Source organism: Lissotriton vulgaris, chromosome 8 (genome assembly GCF_964263255.1).
Source record: "Lissotriton vulgaris chromosome 8, aLisVul1.2, whole genome shotgun sequence".
Classification (NCBI taxonomy): domain Eukaryota; kingdom Metazoa; phylum Chordata; class Amphibia; order Caudata; family Salamandridae; genus Lissotriton; species Lissotriton vulgaris.
Window position 1 is genome coordinate 407270858 of NC_141696.1, and position 21013 is coordinate 407291870.

General features: G+C 45.5%; 1 protein-coding gene across 1 annotated transcript in view; it reads left to right on the top strand.

Annotated features, from left to right (window-relative positions):
• The window catches only part of VWA3B (von Willebrand factor A domain containing 3B), a 981637-nt gene that overhangs the window by 209029 nt on the left and 751595 nt on the right, over positions 1–21013 (top strand). Inside the window, exon 8 of the mRNA XM_086934174.1 lies at positions 19561–19677. Within this exon, the coding sequence (XP_086790300.1) occupies positions 19561–19677 (117 nt within the window). The remainder of the gene's footprint in view (positions 1–19560; positions 19678–21013) is intronic.

The window sequence follows — 21013 nt, forward strand, 5'->3', positions numbered from 1 at the left end:
AAAGCTGAACATAACCTGCATGGGCTTTCAAGCCCCACGATTGTCCTCGAATAGTGTCGCACTGGCGACTTGTGGATCTAGGCATGAGGTTCCCATGAGCCCAAGCAAAAAACAACAAAGCAAACAAACTCTCCCCCCGACCCCAAGGAACCACCCCCCCCCCCCCAACCAGTGTGCCTATGTGTGTGAATTAGGGAAGGCATGTGTGTGGAACTCTGCGCCGGCGTGGTCTACATCTGTTAGGCGTAGTAGGCGGAGGTATCTGGGGCATGTTATTTCATTGAATTCCCGGGATAAGAGTGTTAACAGTGGTTGCCAGATCAGGTGGAAGGTGGCCGTAGTCTGCGTGAGTGTGATTTGAATTCGTTTCATCCCTAGTGTGTACCAAATTTTGTGCAACCAGCCCATATGAGAGGGCATCGTGTTAGTCCCCCAAAGAGACAGGATATGTTGGGAGGCTGCCTGCAATGCTAGACCCATTTGACGCCCCTGGTGGATTTCAGCGGGAAAGTGAGCGTGTTCAAAAGTCTCAGAATGGTGTAAGCTGGAAACCATGGGATTTTAATATCAAGGGAGGTGTCTATATTGTTGAGAACAGACATCCAATAGGCCGAGACCTCTTTGCAGTACCATAGAAGGTGTGTCAGGTTACCTATCTCACCACACCCCCTCCAACAGGTCGAGCTATGAGATGGGTTGCCCCTGTGTAATCTAGCTGGGGTCAGGTACCAATATGTGGCGAGCTTCACGGCTGACTCCCTACCAGCCATGTTCCTAGCTGTATGGTTGGCCCTATAGTATATTGACTGTCACTCTCGGGTTGTGAGCATTCTCCCTAATTCCTCTTCCCAGCGCCGTTGACCAGAAGATCAGTATGTCTCGGATGAAGGAAAAAGCATCTTATAGAGATTCGTAACTAAACCACTGTCCGACTCTTTTGTAACTATCCATTTTTCAATTCCTGTCATTCGCCTACCAACTAAGGGGCTAGTCTCGGACTGTGTTAGCCAATGCCGGAATTGGAAATATTGAAGGAGCTGTGGCGATACGATGTCATAGAACTGTGACAGTGTGGAGAGTGGTAAAAAGCCCTCTAAGTCAAATAGCTGCCCCGCTGATCTGCAGTTGGAACCTCGCCATTGTGAAAACATGTGGGCGTCGGTTCCTGGGGGAAGTCAGGATTATCCAGTAAGGGAGTTAACGGGGACGGGAATGTTGTGAGTTCCCGCTTGGTAGCCACCGAGACCCACACTCCCAGTATTGTACGTGTAATGGGCGATTTCTGTAGGTAGCGCAGTCTGTGTGTGCGACGGAGGAATGGTATTTTCCATAATGAGGTCTGGGCCATAGCCCTGTCTTGGAAGAGCCATCTCTTCTCTGACTCCGGCCTGTACCATTCCACCAAATATCTTATTTGTGCCGCCTGGAAGTATTGTTGCAAATTAGGAATCCCCAGGCCCCCCTCGTCCATCCCTCGAAAATCTAGGTGTCTGTGCATACGCGGTCTCTTCCCCCGATAAAGTGCTGTATCGCCTTTGCAGCGTCTTGATAGTCTCCGTCGGAGGTAGCACTGGAATAATCTGAAAAATATATAGTATCTTGGGGAGTGCCGACATTTCACAGCCGCGATCCTCCCTAGCAAGGACAAGGGTAGTTTCTGCCACCGCCTAAGGTCACTTTGGATCTGCAATGTTACTTTAGTGTAGTTTAGGTCAACCGTTTGTTCCGTGGATGGTGTGAGGATGATACCAAGATAGGGAAGTTGTGTTTGGACTAGTAGTCCCACTCAAAACGTGGGAGTTTCATGTTGTACGTGGGAATTTTTACAGAGATTTAACAATAGCGATTTCGCTCTGTTCATCTTGAGGCCCGACGCCATGCTGAAGGCCTGCCACCTCCTCTAGGAAGGCCGGCACTGAACACCTAGGATTATCAAGCGCCACCAAAATATCGTCGGCGTAAAGGCTGATTGAGTGTGGCCCTCCGCCGAAGGTTATGCCGCGAATATTTGGGTTATCTCGCACCCTCTGTGCTAGCAGCTCGATATAGAGGGCAAAGGGGTGAGAGTGGGCACCCCTGCCTGGTGCCACGTTGGATTTCAAAGGGACGTGAACTCAGTCCGTTGATACGGATATGTGCCTGTGGATGATGGTAGCAACTTGCAACCCACGCTCTAGTGTTCCCCAACGCCAAAGTGCACCAGAACCCTCTCAAGAAAGCCCCAGTCAACGCGATCGAATGCTTTCTCAGCGTCGATGGCCAAGAGCGCAGAGTCTGATTGTTGGAAATGGGCTTTGTCAATTGTGTGGCGGATGCGTTTGGTGTTGTCGCTGCATTGTCTACCGGGGATAAAGCCCGACTGGTCCGGTTCTATAACCCCCGGGAGACAAGGTCCAACCTTTGAGTCTAGCACCCCGTGAAAAGTTTAAGGTCAAGATTAAGGAAGGAAATCGGCCGGTAGGCGGAGCAGTGGGTGGTATCCTTGCCCGGCTTAGGCAGCACTATGATGTCAGCCTCCAGCATGTCAGGTGGGATGGAGCCGGGGCCCTGAAGCGAATTGAAGAGCATGGTTAGAATCGGAGCAACTATTGGACAGAAAACCTTGTAGAAACCGGAGGAGAAACCGTCAGGACCAGGCGATTTCAGGGATTTAAGGCGGGAGATTACGCCGACCACCTCCTCAATTCTGATAGGTGCGTCTAGTGACCCTGCACTTACTGTGTTGAGCGCGGTGGTGGCTGCGCCGTGCAGGTACGTTTCGGTGCTTTCTACAGGTGTGGGATCTGCCTTGTAGAGAAATGCATAATAGTCCCTGAATGCCCCCGCTATTTGTGCCTCTCCGTGAATCTCCTCCCCTTGCTCGTTGTGTAGGGTTAACATTTTTGAGCGCTGGACTTTGCCCCGAAGTGCGCTGGCTAGGAGGCGTCCCGTTTTGTTCCCACCCTTATAGTATGTGTGCCGAAGTCTGAGGGCAATGTATTCAGCCCTATCTGTGTCTAGACTTGCCAGCTGGGACCTGGCTACTTTTATCTGTTTCCAAATCCTTGGTGCTCCCGTGTGACTGTGCACCTGTTCCAATTCAACCACTTTGGCCGCTAGAGATTCCTGTTTGGTTTTGCGATCCTTGACCTCTGCCGCCGAGATGGCTATTATTTCTCCTTTCATCACCGCCTTTAGGGCCCCCCATACGGCCGCCACAGGCGTGTCCGGTCGGTCAATAAGCTCGATATAGTCAGTGATGCATTTACGGAGTTCTTGGACTACCTCCTTTCGTTGCAGGAGGGGTTCCCTCAACCTCCACCGGCCGGTCGGTATCTTAATGCACAGGATCTAATCACTATTTCCACGGCATCATGATCTGAGATGGCAGCCTGAATGATGTCCACGTTCACTACCTGAGTCTCCAATTCTGAGGAGCCTATGAAGTGGTCTAGTCTGGCATACGTGTGGTGCACATGAGAATAGAAGGTGTAGTGCAAGGTCTCGGGGTGCTTAACTCGCCACAGGACCCGCAGCCCTCTCTGTGTCATCCAGTTTTTCCCTGCCGCCGAAAGTGCGCCTGTGTTGCCAAAGCAGTGGCCCGATCTGTCCCTCTCCTTATCCATCACCAGGTTGAGCCCCCCCCCCTATGAGTAGGAAAGAGTCAGGGAGTGTAGGGTGTTTTTGATGAAGGGCTCCTGACTCGTATTTGGGGCGTACATGGATCCCACTGTCATTGTCATGCCTCCCACCTTGATACTATAGGCAAGAAGTCTACCTTTGATCTCCTCAACCTTGTCTCCAATCTGACTGTGAAAGTGTTTGGCAACCAGAATCGCGACCCCCGCTTTTTTGTCAGAAGTTGAGTAGAAGAACTGTTGAGGGAATGCACAGGACCTCATCCTATGCCAGTCTTTGGTGAGTAAATGGGTTTCTTGAAGTAAACAGATAGCAGGGCCTGAATTTTCTAAATATGATAGGACCGCTGGCCGCTTGATGGGGTTATTAAGCCCCTTCACGTTCAAGGTAAGAACCTTCAATGTAGCCCCAGACATCTCATCACAGGAATGTAGGAACCGCGCAACCTGCCATAGGCCTTTTGCACTCCTTCCTGCCGGTGGGCCTCAGCCCCTGTCGGCACACTTGTTCCCTCCCACCCCCCCCTTCCCCGCAATTCACCCAAAACCTGCACCCCCTCCCAACCAACCACCCTACGGCCTTTCCCTCCCCAACAGACCAACTGTTGAATGTCCCACCAACTAGTAAGTGACACCCCTACACCCCGCCCTAACCCCAACACCCCATCCCTCCACCTCTCACCCTAACCCCAACAGAGAAACCCCAACATTGTTTCATGGTCCCAGGCCAGGTAACAGGCAGCACAGGCCTGTGGTGAAGTTACGTGAAGGAGGGTGTGGCATCGGCGACCTTTCTGGCCCCCCGCCTGCCCCCCGACCTGCATTGTTGTGGTGCGTAAGAGTTCCTTCGCCTAGCAAGGTCAATCTGCTGTTGAAGTGTCTCTGGACATCTCTTTAATGGCCGAAGCTTGTTCCTGTACTATGGTGGCGAGATCTGGTTTCAGGTGTGCTCTGGGTGAACGCCTGCGGCCAACACGTTGCCACCCTACCTGTGAGGGTCACTGTGATAGTTCTTGTGAAGGACGCTGTGAGGCTTCTTGGGAGAGTGGTTCTTCATTGAGCTCGATACCCAGCAGGGCGCAGGTGTCTCGTAGGGATCCCATCTGGTGCAGGGTCCCATTCCACTTACAGATCAACCTTAAGGGATGACCCCAGGAGTAGGGGACTTCCTTGTCTCGCAGGAACGTTGTGACTACTTTAAATGCTTTCCGTTTTTGTAGTGTGATGGCTGAGAGGTCCTCATAAAGTCCCACAGGATGCCCCTGGTACTTGAGGGGTTGTTTCTGACGTGCCTCCCGAAGGATCCTTTCTTTTAAAGGAAAGTCGGGCAGGAAGGCCAAGATGGGGGGGCGGGCGTGCGGCGCGCCAGGCCTACTCTGTGCGCTCTGTCTATGTGGATGTCAAAATCCATTGCCTCCCCCAAGATCTCCCGGACCATATCTTGTAGGAAGCTGGTAACACTCGCTCCTTCTGCCTTAAATGGGACGCCTCGAACCCGGATGTTGTTCCGTCTGGACCTGTTTTCAAGATCCTCTGCCTGCGCTTGCAGATCAACTTGTTGTTCTCGGAGGCGGAGGAGTTCTTGCTGGAGTTATTCCACTTCTTCGCTCCTGGTCTGTTCCGCCTCTTCGACAGCCGCCACCCGTTCACCCAGACCGTCCATGTCTTGGTGAAGTTCTCGATGCTCTCCGACCATTTCCTGCTTCAGTGTTTGAAAGTCCTCGTGCAAGGAGTTGAACAAAGTTTCGAGGAAGGTCTTGGTTATGGGCACCTCTCCGTCCCCCTGGTCCGTGAGTTGCTTTGTCGCTGGTGGAGTGGGAGGTCCCATGTCTCCCTTGGGAGGACCCTTAAGGAGCATGTCGGTGAGCGTGCGGCCGTCTCTTCTCCCCGCACTAGCCATGCTCCGCCGCCAACCACCTCTGTTCCTGGCTGCTTGGGATCCCTGAGACCGGCCCGCGGCCAGTCCGTTCGGGTGTAGGGCACGCAGCGAGGATAAACGCCCGTAGACTGAAGGGTGGACCGTTCCACCGCCAGGGGTCCATACCGTTGTGAGGAAAGAAGGGGATCAGTCTCCTGTATGGCCCGGCCTTTCTAGCGGGGTTTGTGTGGTGCTAGATCGCTAGTACTCACGTGGGCCATAGTCCAGGGGGCCCCTTGTCTCGCCTGGCTTGTGGAGGTTGAACACCGGCTCTCTTCAGGGTGCCCACTCCTGTCCTCCTTTCATACGCTGCTGTGGCCCACGAGGGCCCGCTACCATAAAGCAGGTGCCTCTGTGGGGTTGGGTCCAAAATTTAACTAACGTCCGGACCCTGAGGGGTTGTCAACTCAGGGCCACCCGCTGCTGCTCAATCGTTTTTGGGAGGGGGTGCCGGTGAATCATACCCCAGACCCAGTCTGGCCTGCTGGGAATCCCAGCCATTGGCCGCCTCTTTTACTGCCCCCGGTGGGTCTGGATTTTTCCCCCTCACTTGTGGGGCATACCACAGATTTGCCGAGATGCTACTCCTGCTGGCCCCCCCAGGGGCCTCCGCCACCGCTCTAGGCCTCTGCTGGGCGCTCCCCCATTTGATCTCCGAAGTCCCTGGGCACCATGGAGCACCCGTCCCTCATAGGCTGCTTACTTTCCTAGGAGCACGGGAGGTCAACATCCTCCGCTTCTCAACCCCTTCCTTGTGGGCGCTCGCCAGGCTGAAGAAGGTAGCGATCGGGCCAATCGCATAGGCCCCGCCGCACCAGCCTCGATTTTCACGCTACCCACAATAAGGTCTCTCCTCAGTGCCAGGCTCCTGCGCTGCCCTTGTCTCGCCGCCTCTCGAGTGTCGGCCACGGGATAGCCGCACCTCACCTTTGGTCCAAGGGGTGTTCAGCGACTGCACGCCCCACATACAGCAAACCCTGCGGTGCTGCTGGCTCAATTCCGGATGACAGGCCCAGACTCCTGGACCTCGATTTTCGCGGCGCCCACAGCGGGGCTCCTCCACCGCCGCCGGCCGCTCCCACTGCCTGCTGCCACTTCCCTCCTCGCTGCCGCCCCGCTCCTCCGGACCTACGGGCAGACGAGCGGCAGGCAACGACCAGGTAGTCCAGTGTCAGGGCTCCTCATGGGCAACCCCTCCACAGCGCTCGGCTCACTCGGCCACCGTTTTATGGCGGCGCCCCTCAGAGCCCAGCGCCGGAGTTCGATGGCTTCCAGCTTCTTTGGCTGCACCATCGTCAAGCTCCTAGTCTCTCCGGTACTCCCAGCTCTGATCCTCGCCAAATCGAGGTACTGGTGCAATGAAAAAGCCGGGATGGGGGACACAGAGCGGGGAGCCTCGCGGTCTTGCTGCCTCTCAGGTCGCCCTCTTGGCCGCGCCGTAAGAAGAAGTTTTGAAGAAAAATGTCTGAGAAGGAAAGTTCACTAGGGCAAGCCATCCAGCGGTGTCTGAGGAGGAGATGCCGTCGTTGGGGAGACACTGGATGAAGTCGGATGAAGATTCCTTTTTGGAAGTCAAAAATCCCCAGGAGGCTGAAGACCCTTCTGAATAGTAGCCACTGGACAACATTTGCTGCTGCAGAGAAGAGGTGCCACAAAGTCAGGCAGACCTGCAAAGCACCTTGAGAGGAGTGGCGACCAAGTAGGTCCCTGCCTCTTGTCGGTTCTCAGAGCACTTTTGTTTTTACAAGTATCAACGTTTGGATTTTAGCTCTTTGGACATCTTTAGTACCACCTTCAAGAGCCCATGACTGGGTGGGCACCTCCTGGAGAGTAGGACTCACTTGAGGTAGGGTCCAGGTGCAGGGTTCAATTTGTTTCCACTTTTTATATCCCTGTAACTCAGGGCAGGAGGCCAACCAACTAGCCCTTTGAGTCACTCTGATAGTCCTGGGATCAAGCAGGAAGGCTGTCCTCAAGCAGCAGGGCAGTTCTCTGAGGGAACAAGGCAGGCTTCATGCAGTAGGGCAGTCCATTGGTAGCAGCAAGGCAGTCCTCTGAAGTACAAAGCAGGGCTCCAGCAGCAGGGTAGTTCTCTGAAGTGCAAGGCAGTCCTTCTGGGGGTCCTCCACAGATCTATGAGTGAAATGAAGAGTGGGTGTTGAGGGCCCTATTTTCATAACTGGTGCCAGCTTTGAAGTGGAAGAAACATCTAGAGTTTAACCCCACAGTTGGTTCTGGAATCGCCTTCTTCCTTGCTACAAGGGTTCTGGGGTGACAACAGACTAGTGTCAGGTTCTTTGTGAGTGTACTAGAGTCAGCCTTTGAAATGTTTGTGAAGCAGGAAATAGATCCGACTGTCCCCCGACCCCCTCCCCCCGCCCATCCTGGCAGGATGGCCCTCTACCAGCTACATCTAGGTCATATGATTCAATGCCTTGCCCAATATGCATTTCTGATGGGGAAGCAATTAACAGACCCAGGCAGCTGGAGACTCTAAGAAGGCCTCATAAAGTTCGGGCTGGAACATGCCAACTTTCTAAAAGTGTTATTTTCAAAATTGTTATCTAAAATGTGACTTTTCCATTAAAGAGGGTTTTAAATTATAATTCATTTGAGTTCAAACGTCATTTCTACCTCTACCCAATCAAATGTTATCACTTATTAAATGTAATAAGGTAAACCCATGGTATTCTGTGAAAAAGGTAAACCTAACAGTGGTGAAAAATGATTTTTTTGCGTTACTACCAAGACATGTAAAACGTAAAAGTCCATGTCCAACATTTTAAATACAGTGCACCCTGCCCTGTGGGCTGTTTGGGGCCTACCCTGTGGGATGTGTACATATTAAAAAGATAGGTTTAGACCTACCAAAAGGTTTATTTTGCCAAATCGAATTGGCAGTTTAGAACTGCACACAGGCTGCAATGGCAGGTCTGAAACATGTTTTAAACGGTTACTTAAATGCGTGGCTCAATAAGTGCTGCAGGCCTACCAATATCTATTACTTTACAGTCCCTGGGTACAAGTAGTACCACTTTACTAGGGACTTACAAGGAAATTAAATGTGCCAATTAGGTTAAAGCCAATTTGACCATGTTTAAAGGAGCGAGAACAAGCACTTTACCACTAGTTAATAGTGGTAAAGTGCAGAGCGTCCTACAGCCAATAAAACAAAATTTAGAAAGCAGGAGGGGTGAAGACAAAATGTTTGGGGGTGGCTAACAGAGCGTAAAACAGATTGCCTTATTGTTTAGGAGAATCCATATCCACAAAATAGATTCATACATCTAGATCAAGAAATTAAAACATTTAACATATTTTTACAACAGATGAAGACATGGATAGAAAAAAAAAATCATTAACCTACTATATTCTGTCCTTTGAATAACATTAAAGAATATAGGACTAGTAAGCTTTAAAATAATACATAAGGAAATAAAAAGTAGAACAAGGCAAGTGCACATTTAACTGTAGTGGTAAACTAAAGTAAATCCTAAAATAAGAAGAATCAGGAAATTTGGGACTGATTTGATAGTGGTGAATGGGTGATGGAGAAAAGTACAGAAAATCAATTTATCTATACTACATGATAAACCTGAAATATATCTGGAGCATGACAGAGCTTTTGTGATAAGACCTTTTGGAAACAAATCTTGTCCATAAGATCACATTACAAAAACAAGGTAGGTAAGGATAATGTCGTCTTTGTTAAAGAAATGGCAAATGAAAGTTGGCAGTAATTGTAATTGGAATTGAATAGTGGCAGCAATAACATAAGAAATGCCATCACAGGGGCTGTATGGTTCTTAATGAAGAATAGTTGAATACATGACATGGAATATTGCAAGTGTGCAAAGGCAATGGAGGAGTTTAGAGTAGGAATTAGCCAGGAATAGAATAGCAACAATAGCCCACCAGGTAACACTGGAAATAACATCAACTGAGTTTAATGACTATAACCATTTCAACGCTATTGACGGAACCGTTCCGTCACACCCCTCGGGTGGGCTGTGCTCATGACGGAACGGTTCCGTCACGGCCCGCTCGCCGCGCCTGCGCAGCACATTTCGCGCCTGCACGGCGCGTTTCATTAAGCGGGCGGGGCCGTGACGGAACCGTTCCGTCACAAGCACAGCTCACCCGCGAGCTGTGACGGAACGGTTGTGTTGCCCGCGCAGGTGAGCCGCGCGCGCCCCCCTCCCCCGTGACCGTTAGGGCTGCGGCGGAATAGCCGCCACAGCGAAGGTGTTAAATTATACGAAATTAAACCTTTAAATGAAAAGTAAGGCCGTTTCTCGGGGATGGGATTGTGAATCTGATTTCTACTTCCCTCAATAGTGAAACAGAAAAAGTATGTCTTAATCAAAGTAGATTTCTCATGATTATATTTTATCTGTTTAGCATAGCAGTTGATCAGGTAATTCACTTGAACCTTGCTGGGTTAGTTGTGGTGAACATATACACTCCATTGGAATACAATTTGATGATTATTTGACATCTTTAGTGTAATTGATTGCAGAAATATCTCATATATCATACTATTTGGAGACTTTAAAGCAATGTTTCACCACATGAATGTTGATGAACCACTGTACAACATCATTGAGGAAAGTATGGGCATACCTGTTCGGATTTGTATTAAAATGAAACCAAATAAAAGATGGAAAGAATTAGATATCGTCCTCCAAGGATATAATTAGTCAGTAATTAATAGAAGATAAGCAAGTTGTAAATCAGCACATAATAAATGTAGTAACGGTTGCTTTACTTCTCTGATTTGTTATGTGATAAGGGGAGATGCGAATGTAAAACAGAATGCCAGAAAACATTTGAATACATAGATTTAACAGTCTTTTAAACTGGATAAAAAGGGAGAGAGATTCTTCTATAAACGAATTTATTTGACAATATAAGATAATAATCAGAGAATGTAAATATGAGGCATCGAAAAATTCTGGAAAGATTTGATAGTTGCACTAAAGAACAAAATGTTAAAAACATTTGGAAACTGACTTATAATTTCTTAGATGATAGGAACAGGATTGTAGGTCTACCAGTGGCTTAGCAAAATTGGGCAAATTAGTAAACTATATAACAAATGTGTATACATTAAATTGTAACATAGTGTAGGTGAAAAATTGGCAAAAAGCTTATGACTAAGAAAAGTGTGAAAGAAGTAGACCTTTCACAGGCTACACTTTTTGCGCCCTCAGAAAAGAAATTAAAGGATCAATTATGATCCATCAACTCAGTTAATATAATGATGCCCCACCCAAAACCTTGGGCTTCACTGTTACAATCTTTGACTGATGCAGTTGTGAAATATAATACCATCCCTGAGTCTTGGAGCATACAACTACCGATTTATAAAAAAAGGATTGCACTCTTCCAGAAAGCTACAGGATAATTGCCTAATAGACATTTGTAGTAAAAGTTTAGAAACTTACATTTAAAAAAGTTTGTAAAAAAAAATGGGTAGAAACAGCACGTAAATTTCCTACGATTATTAATTGAACTCAATAATGACTCATGAACTAGGATTTCGCTGGGGTAGGAAGGTGCACTGTGCCTAAAATACTGACATCAATCAAGCTTAGACAAGGTTGCATCGTAGCACCTTTATTTTTAGCCATTTACATTTCTTGTGATGCAAAAGCCTTATGACAGGCACTATGTTTCCAGGCACAGGTGCATCAAGAGAGTATCCAATATCTATTTTATGCAGACACAGTACTTTTTGATTTGACTCATAGTGCTAAAAAACTTTTTTTTTAAATAAGTTTGGCGAGTATTGCAAGTGTAACTATTTGAAGAGCACTGAAGGTAAAACAAAGTTTTTGCTATTCAGATGGAGGCAATCAAAACACAATGTCTCGTGGACATTGGGTGGCCATCCATTCGATATAATAACTAGAGATTGTTATTCAAGAGTGATTGTTCCTTCTAACTAATCATTTACTAATCTTGTTGCTTCCATTATCAAGGGGGTTTGCAGGCTTCTAGGAGAAAGTGAATGGTAGTATGGGTCATAAAACAATCCCTGTTGTAATGGAAAAGTATGTTGTGAGCTTTTACTTTATTGGTCTGAAGTTCTGCACTGTATATCGTGAAACATTGTCTGACAGTGGCAGAAAGACTGCCTGATTTGTATTGAGGCTGGAGTTTGGTGTGTAATATTTTTCCTTTAACATACAACATATTTGTACAGCAGGAGAGGGTACCATTTGCTATATGGCCAAAACAAATATAGTGAGTGAATATACATGGTTGGTGGTATGTAAATTTGAGGTCAATCGCTGCCTCTCCAATGCTAAATGTAAAAGAAGGCCCAATGCCATGAATAATATAGTTCTGGGAGGGAAGAAATACAAGTTTAACGAAATCAGCTCAGGTGCTTGTCGATTTCGATTTTCGATTTCGAAATGCTTTATTCGGTATATAAAAATATAACCATATAGCAAAGAAAATAAAATTATACATTGTAATACAGGTAGGAAGAAAATACAGTGTACTATTTTAATTTTGGCCTTTCAAAACTGTACAAGGGCTTGAAGTTATTCTCCACAGACAAATAATCTTAAAAACATTTTAAACAGGTGTACAAAAATCATATTATAATAATTCATACCAACCAAGGGATAAATATTTGTAATAATTCCTAATAGTACAATTTAAGGCTCATGGAAAATATAGTTCTTACAATATTCCAAGAATAAAAAAATGCAATTAAAGTGACCTATACTAGTAACAATATAATCAGATAACTCATGGTCATACAGTAATTGATTTCCTTGCGGATACACATTTTAAAATATATGTGGCTACATAAAAACAGATATCCGTACTATTCAATTCGAACATTATCCGCAGTGCATCTTTAGTTGTTCTTTTATTATGTTTTAACCCCTTCCATGCTGATGACGAACCCCAGCCGTCATGCACTACGGAGCTCGTGTGCTGATGACGGCTGGGGTTCGTCACGGCCCGCCCCTGTTCGTGTTCTTTACAGCACACCAGGGGAATCGCGGCCGCATGGAAAGGGTTAAAAAGATGAGCTTTAAATACAGTTTCCTTAAAAAAATATAAAATTTACAAAAAAGCATAAAATGGCAACAGCTCTGTTTGGATATCCCATCACATGGGCAAGGTAAAGTACTATTCCGTCCAGTGTAAGGGAAGGACACTAGGTGGTGTACAGTACCTAATCTCAACCTTGTCAAGACAAAACGGTGAGAGCTTCTTGTAATGGCTGTCAAATATTGTTGAAAGACTTCTTTAACATTGTGTGCCTGATTGAAGACATAGGTGCGTTGCTTTGCATATTCGACAGCCCTAACCTTCTCTACATGTTTTAAAAAGGATCCCTTCAATTCTTTCTTTGAAATGGGGACACCCAAATCCATATTTAAAAAAGGGTTCAAATCAAAAACTAACTTATACCAGAACCGGATGTGCCTAAGCCAAGGTATACGCATACAATGTTCTAGTTTTAAACAATCCTTAATTACACCTTGGGTAAATTTGGTTTTGGGTTTGGACCATATGGACCGCCATAAGGACAGTGGGCGCAGGGCAGCTAGATCCCTGATATAAGGTAGGCCTACATCCCTATGAGTAATCTCAATAGAAGCAGAGACAGGGGTACACAGCAAGCGTTTTAAAAAAAGATTTTCCTGTTGTTGAATTAACCCTGCAGCTATTGGTGTGAAGTCCCCACACACCTGCCCCATACAGTGCAGATGACAAACCCCTTATATTGGTTGGTTCCCCAACTTGGCGGCAAATCTAAAAACACTATTAGTGTTCCTGACCATTTTCAACTGGACACTCTCTTGTTCACTGGTCCATCCTCCGTCGCCAGAAAAAGTAATGCCAAGATAGCAAAATTTATTTACGGATTCTAGCCTAACGTTATCTAAAAAGAAGGTCCTATTTAGTTTAGTCTTCTTCCTGCATGTCATTGTAAAAGTTTTATCTTTATTGATTAACAATTTCCGTTTGGTTATGAAAGTCTGGAAGTTGTCAATGAGACATTGCAGGCCATTTTGGGTGCGAGATAAAAGGACCGCATCATCTGCGTATAGCAGAATTGGGATAGGCTTACCATCAATTAAAGGTGCATCCACGGCGGTAGTTCTAAGTATTGTATCTATCGGGTTAATGAATAAGGAAAACAAAAGTGGGACTAAAACGCAACCTTGCCTTATGCCTCTGTTGACTTTAAAATACGGTGTGCACTCTCCTGCAATCCCAAAGCGTACCTTACATGTCAGCGTTTCATACAGTCTGGCTAGAAAATATATAACCTCTTTTGGTGCTCCCATTTCTAATAAAACAGGCCATAAAAGTGAATGTTCAACCAAATCAAATGCAGAACTTAAATCGGCAAAACATAAAAAAACTTCCTTCCTTGACTGTTGTAAATGTATTAATAATAAGGTCAAGATTAACGCATTGCTCCATTGTACCAATCCCCCTCCTGAATCCATACTGTACTGGTGATAAAATAGATTCCTCCTCCACCCATGTTTCTAATCTATCTAGGAGGACTCTACTTAGTACTTTGATCGATGAGTCCAAGAGGGAGATGGGACGGTAGTTGTAAGCCTCCGACTTTGAACCCTTCCTAAAAAGGGGTACAATAATTGATTGGCCCCAGGTCTGTGGAAGGTCAAATTCAATTGCGGCATTAAAAAAGCATGTTAGGATGGGTGCCCATAAGTCCATCTCATATTTGTAAAGATCTAACGGCACACCATCCGGCCCCGGGGCTTCGCCGGCATTGCTCTTCACAAGTCCTGCCCGCACCTCATCCAGACTAATAGATAACGGAATAGTCGGCCATTTACCATGAATATCTGTTTCACAAGCTAAAATCATCCCATCAGAATTAAAAACCTTGGAAAAGTGCTCTATCCATGCATTGCAGTTAACGTTGGAAGATATCACAGGTATATTGTCATTCTTTAAAAAAGGACAATTAATAGTCTCCCACAGAAGTTTGCAATTTTTTGTAGTTACAGCCATATCTAAATTATGCCATGCCTCGTCTTGCAGCTGTTTTTTCCGGGCCTCTAGCATTGCTTTATTAATATGCCGCTTTTCCCTAACTTATTCTAAGTCTCTTGGTTTTGTTGACAGGACAAGTTTTAATGAGGACAAAGCTTGTGTACAATCTTTGTTGAACCAGGCAATTACTTTGTCCCTCTGTTTACGACTCTTTCCTGTTAATAATCCCTCTATTGTTGTATTTATATTACTAATCATCAGTAACACATTTTCTGGGGTGATCTCATCACTTAGACAGTAACTTATTACAGCTCCACATTTATCATTTACATCCGCTAGGAGCTTGTTAGGATTAATTTTGGCCCACTTAATTCTTGGTCCATTCGGTCTTATGGCCGTAATGTCCTGGGTTGGTTTACTATAAGTTTGGGTTTTACATCCCCAGCCTAATAATGTCAAAATAATGCTATTGTGATCACTCACTGCTTGCTCGACTATTCATAAATCACAATAGGCCGTACCACAGGAAACTAATATGTGGTCAATATTGGTATTATAATCCCTGCCTTTAAAGGTTGGGCACCTAATATTACCCCTTTTTTTTAACGGTCCAGTAATTCTAGATCCAGTTTGGCGGCTAAGTTGTTCAACGCCAGACCATATGTATTGTGGTGAAAATGATAGTATATAATATTGCCTCTATCATCATGGTCATAAGTAGGGCGGCAGATCCCCTTCTTGGCATCTTTACAAGCTTGTAAATTAAAATCTCCTGCCCAGAGGATGACAGGAGAATCTTTATATTCTACAAGAATTTTGTCTATTGCTCTTCCTATGTCATTTACAAGTGATCCTCTGCTGGCATCAAAAATATTATTATAAAAGTTAACGACGACTAAATCATTGGCTTTTTGATGCTCAAGACATATTATTAATGCATAGGGCCCAACCTAATTTAAATTCTGTCAGCCCAGTGGATATCAGGGTCAACAGCCCTACCAGCAACGGAATTTACAGCACCTACACAAAAGGACGTATAGCCTTCAACATCAATTTGATCCCTATGCCATGTCTCTTGGAGACATATAATGTCATACCCTTGTGTAATAAAATCATTCCAATGAGGGGTATTAAGTTTACTAGTTATGCCTGCTATATTCCAAGTAGTAATATTCAATCCATCTCCAGTGTCATGCATTAATTGATACGGAGATGATGGCACTTGGATAATCTGTTGGATAATATCAGTTCCCGGCATATTATTATATTGTTTCAGAGTTTCGGTCTCTAAGATATCATTTGTGGCCGTCCCACATTGCTTACTACCCAAGTTATTAAAAGGGTCAGCATTCCAGACTGGATCTTTTGTGATATTCATTTCCTTTATTATTATCTCTTCCACGGGGACCAGACAGGTCACGTACATCTCCTGCCCGTCCTCCTTGCCCTCTTCCTGTCTATCCCATTTCCTATTCGGAACATTAGGAACATCATCTACTGTGTCAATATCTAAAAATACGCCAAGCTTCGCACCCTTTCCAACCATTTCATCACCTGCCGATACACTTTCCTTAATAAAGTCCCGTTTCCCATCTGATATAATTGTATTCTCGTCACTACCTAATACCTGAGGCTCGATAGTATCGCCTATGAGATGTGGCAGTCAGTCTACCCCCTCTAGATCTGTAAAGGGATCAAATCGATTTGACAGGGGAAGATGGAACGCCACCCTGTCAAAGGGATTTATACCATATGGTCTCCTTCTATATGCATAATGCAGGGGGACTGATGAACCACACTTGGCACCCGGGTAAAAATAGTTTAAATCTAATGTTTGTATATCCCCCTCTCTCCCAAACCTTGGATCCCTGCGAATAAACTCAACTACCCAGGGGTCTTTGAAATTTACAATGACACAGTCACCTTCTGGGTCCTTGGCACTATTCCCTACCCAGCTCACCCTCCTATCAGTTAATATCTCTGCGTTGGAAAAAGGGGGGAGCGTTCAGTTCTTGGTAAACCAGAAGATGACTTTATTTTTCAGTTCACTGTGTGTTTAAACTTTCTCAGTCCCAAACCCTCGGACTCCCACCAAGATGATCGTATAAGGTACTGCTTCAGGGGGGAGATTTACACAAGGAAGTCTTTGGGGAATATGCCTATTACCCATAGGAACACGCACATTGGATTGACTCTCTGTTGATTGTACATGCAGATCAAATTGCTTTTTTGCCATTGTACCTGCCTCCAAAACCTTAACCCCAGCAGACCTTGAAGTATTAATCTTTGCTGGGCGTTTTTCTATGCTGATTTGGGTAGGTTGACTAACTGGATTTGCAATGGTGTTTATTTGCGTCGCCCCGCTATTACTACTTATACCAGTAATTTGTGGGGTAGGGGCAAACGGTTTATCTTTTGGATTCTTCAAAATTTTTGTTATATTATCCAGTGAGGTTATAATCCCACTCACTAATTTTTCCAAATGGTCCAATTTAGAGTTAATCGTTTTCGTTCTTTCGAGTAAAGGCAACATCAATGATTTGACTAACTTTTCCATTTTCTCTAAGAGCCCCTCATTATTGCTACATTGGGTTACTGATTGAGACTTATCTATGGTGGCCGTAGGTGGACAGGTGGACTGCACAGAATGACTGGGTACCTGATGTAACTTAGGTTTTTTGTGATTCTTCGTTACGGTGTCCTTTCGTGGACTACCCCCTCTTTTTCTTTTACCCGGTGGGCCAATGATTTTGGTATTTGAACTTACATGTGGCACAGGGTTAGCAGGTATAGGGTTGCCAGATGGCGGTAGCAGTGGGGATATAAGTGGTGAGAGAGGTGGTAGGGCACTAACCCGCGAGAGACTAGAATCCAAACTAATTGGTGTTGAGTTTAATAAGGAACATGCCTCAGTATTATCTGTCTCCCCCTGCGAAAACTAAGTTTTGGGCTCAAGGTGACTGATGGAACTTTTTGTTTGGGGCGATCTGGGGTAACAGCTGATCCGATTTTACCCAATGAGGAGCGTTTCCCTGTTAGGAGGTCTATCGACAGGCGTTTCTCGACAAAGGCTATCTCTTTTTCAATGACCAATGCAGCCCGTGTGATGAATTGGTCGATAGTACCTGTAACCACCCCTCCCGCTGTGGTTATAGCAACATTACGGCTCTTTCTTGAACGTTGAGCCATATTACCACAATTTCACGATTGTTAACAAACAATAGGGTACAAAACAATGAAAACGATGATTATAATAGTTACGTTATTGTACAGAAACCAGCACTAAGGGGGGTGGCCCAGCCCAGCCTCCTGCAGCCCCTGACGGCCACAGACGGCCCGCCCTTGTCCCGGGCTTAGCCCGGCGTGTCCCGCGCGCGTTCCCGTGACGCGGAGGCTGAAGGGAGTTTATAGCGCCTCCGGGCGCAGGGGTGACAGCATCAATCAGCTCTGCAAAGGCTCAGGAGAGAGCGAGTCCTCCACTCGGCGGGCGCGGCAGTGTGGAAAGCGGCAGCGGGAGGACTCACAGGGAAAGCGTCCGGTGACAAGGTCCAGCTAGTCCAGCAACAGGAGAATAGCCCGCAGGGTGAATAAATGCTCCAAAGTGTCAGGTCAGCCGCCCACTCCCCGGGACTGCAGGGAGTTTATAGCTCCTCTGGGCACAGGGGTGACGGCATCAATCAGCGCCGCAAAGGATCATGGGAGAGCGAGTCCTCCACTCGGGGGCCGCGGCAATGTGGAAAGCGGCAGCGGGAGGACTCGCAGGGAAAGCGTCCGGTGACAAGGTCCAGCTAGTCCAGCAACAGGAGAATAGCCCGCAGGGTGAATAAATGCTCCAAAGTGTCAGGTCAGCTGCCCACTCCCCGGGGCTGCAGGGAGTTTATAGCGCCTCCGGGCGCAGGGGTGACGGCATCAATCAGCGCCGCAAAGGATCATGGGAGAGCGAGTCCTCCACTCGGCGGCCGCGGCAGTGTGGAAAGCGGCAGCGGGAGGACTCGTAGGGAAAGCATCCGGTGACAAGGTCCAGCTAGTCCAGCAACAGGAGAATAGCCTGCAGGGTGAATAAATGCTCCAAAGTGTCAGGTGCTTGTCAAACTTGTTCTGAATACAGACATATAGTTAACGTAGCCGGTGCTGCCTAAATAGTATAGGATGGCTATCCAGCCAGGTTGATATTGAAATTGAGGATACATCAATTACTGATTGAAGATGTGTGGGTAGGGCCGTACTGGCCATACTGGGTATCGGATGTTTCTCCGGGAGGCTGAAAGGGTGGGGGCTGGTTTTGCAGTGGTGGAAACCAGTTTTGTTACCGAGGGGCAGTTTTGGTGCGGTGCTTCAATATCGGTCCCCTGTAACAATAGAAGCAAACAGGCGTTCCCAGCCTCCCTGTGCCAGGTAATGTTTCTCGAGGGGTTGGTCCAAGAAAATTGCCTGGACTGCTTTGGGTTCCCAGTCCAGCCCTGCATGCAGGTGCCCTGTAAAAAAGAGTGGAATCAGGATCTTAAGTGTCCTTTATGTCAAACTGCTGCTCAAAGTTTGGTCCATGTTTTTTTATTCTAGGAACAGTGTTAGTCTAGCAACTTGTATAATATATAATGAAAGGTAAAGATATTCACTTATGCTTTAAGCATTTGAGGAATGATGAAAAGGGTTATTTTTTATAAAAAGCATTTCATTGTATTTTTTTGGCTTTTTTATATGTTTGTATTGCCTCTGTTGTTAGAAATCAAACAAATGATTGAACCTGCAACTTGAAACCCTTAAAATACAACACCCAGGGATTTATTTGCAGGCCAATTTCTGGTTGATTTATCCATCATCATGTAGTATACCACAGTTCATGGAGCGCTTGTATACATTTAATTGCAAAATAATGCAATAAAAGCAATGAAGCCTTGGCTCTTATTACTAGCAAGCTGTTTATTACAAGTTTTTTTATCATGTATGCTGTTTTTGCTACTTGATCTATTTGAGCCACTCTTATGCAAAGCCAACTAAACATATTTTTGGTCTCAGGAGCTGGTGTTCGAGAAGATGTTTTCCTGATTTGGCAAGAGATGGAGGAGGCCAGAAACACTCTGATAAAAATCCAGGCTATTGCAATGCAATCATCATCGTATTCAACTATTGAAGGTACCATAACCATTTTATTAATTTTTTTATGTGCTCTACATTGCTAAGAATGAGTATGGGTCATCTGGCTTTTAAGCGCTATAAGGTTTGCTTGTATTTTGTTTTTTAGCAGTTGTCTTAAGTTGGAAAACATATGTGACTAACAAAGCTTTTTTTTCATATTTTGGTAAAAATCACAGGTTGTCTTATATTTCAAATACCACATTTTACCAGTAGGAACACTGCTGGCACATGTAGATTCTACAGTTCAGATTTGGTTTAGCCATGCAGCAAATGAGGAAAACTGGTCACACAGCAGTGTAGTGCAACAGGGGTTCCTGCAGATAATTTAATCATGTCCTCAGTCTTTTCAAATTAAGGACCTCCAAAACACCTCAAAGAGTTTGTGTTGGAATGGACTGTGATTTCATAATGCAATCAGCCTCATTAAAAAAGAGAAGCCTATGAAATCAACATTTAAAATGTGGAGGGGAAAAAGAACATTTACTAAATCTAAATAGTAATCACTACAAAGTTGGCCACAATTTTTAGTTTATACTTTTGAACGTCTAAGGACAAAGTCTGTGGTTCACCATAATTGACAAAATGTAGTGTATTTCAACCTAAGTTATATCTCTAAAGCCTTGATTGGGCATAGATTACACTTATCTAGTTTATATTTGATCATGCTCTAAGGGCTCATATTCATTATCATCAAGCACATATATTGATTTAAGATCTAGTCTAAGTGACATAACTACAACCTTTGTCTTACCTCACTTTACCCTACATTGTTCATTAGTGGCACCCCTCACCTAATCAATTGCATAATCGGCCCTTGAATCTAACAAATTGCGATGTAATGGCTTTAAGAGAGAGTAAACCTTTGAAGCAATTTGTTTGCTTTCCACATATTTGTAAAGAGGTTCTTCTACTGGTAGCAACTAGTGCCTTTCCCCTTTCCTCGTAGGTAAACTGCTTTTTTGTTTTCTGCCATATTGACATTGGATCTTTGTGCACAACCTTTCAGTTGCTTCAGATCCTTCCATATTGTGAATGAGCTATCTGTGTTTGATTGCATGCTTCTCATAATGCTCCTTTCTTTTTATACTCTTCAGTATCAGGAGTGATATGGTCCCTTTCTGTATGTGACTCAGGGATTTGTATAACTTTAGACCTTGGACTTTCCATTTTCAGACAGATATTGAGAAAACCCTGTACATAACACAAGGGTGTTTGCAGGTTGATAAGGTGGCTCAAGAAAGTTTGCATTTCTTAGAGACTGCTTCTACAAGGTCTGGTCTCGAACGTACTCCTTTTCTGAAAATGGGGGTGATTTCTCTTGACAGAGATAGCT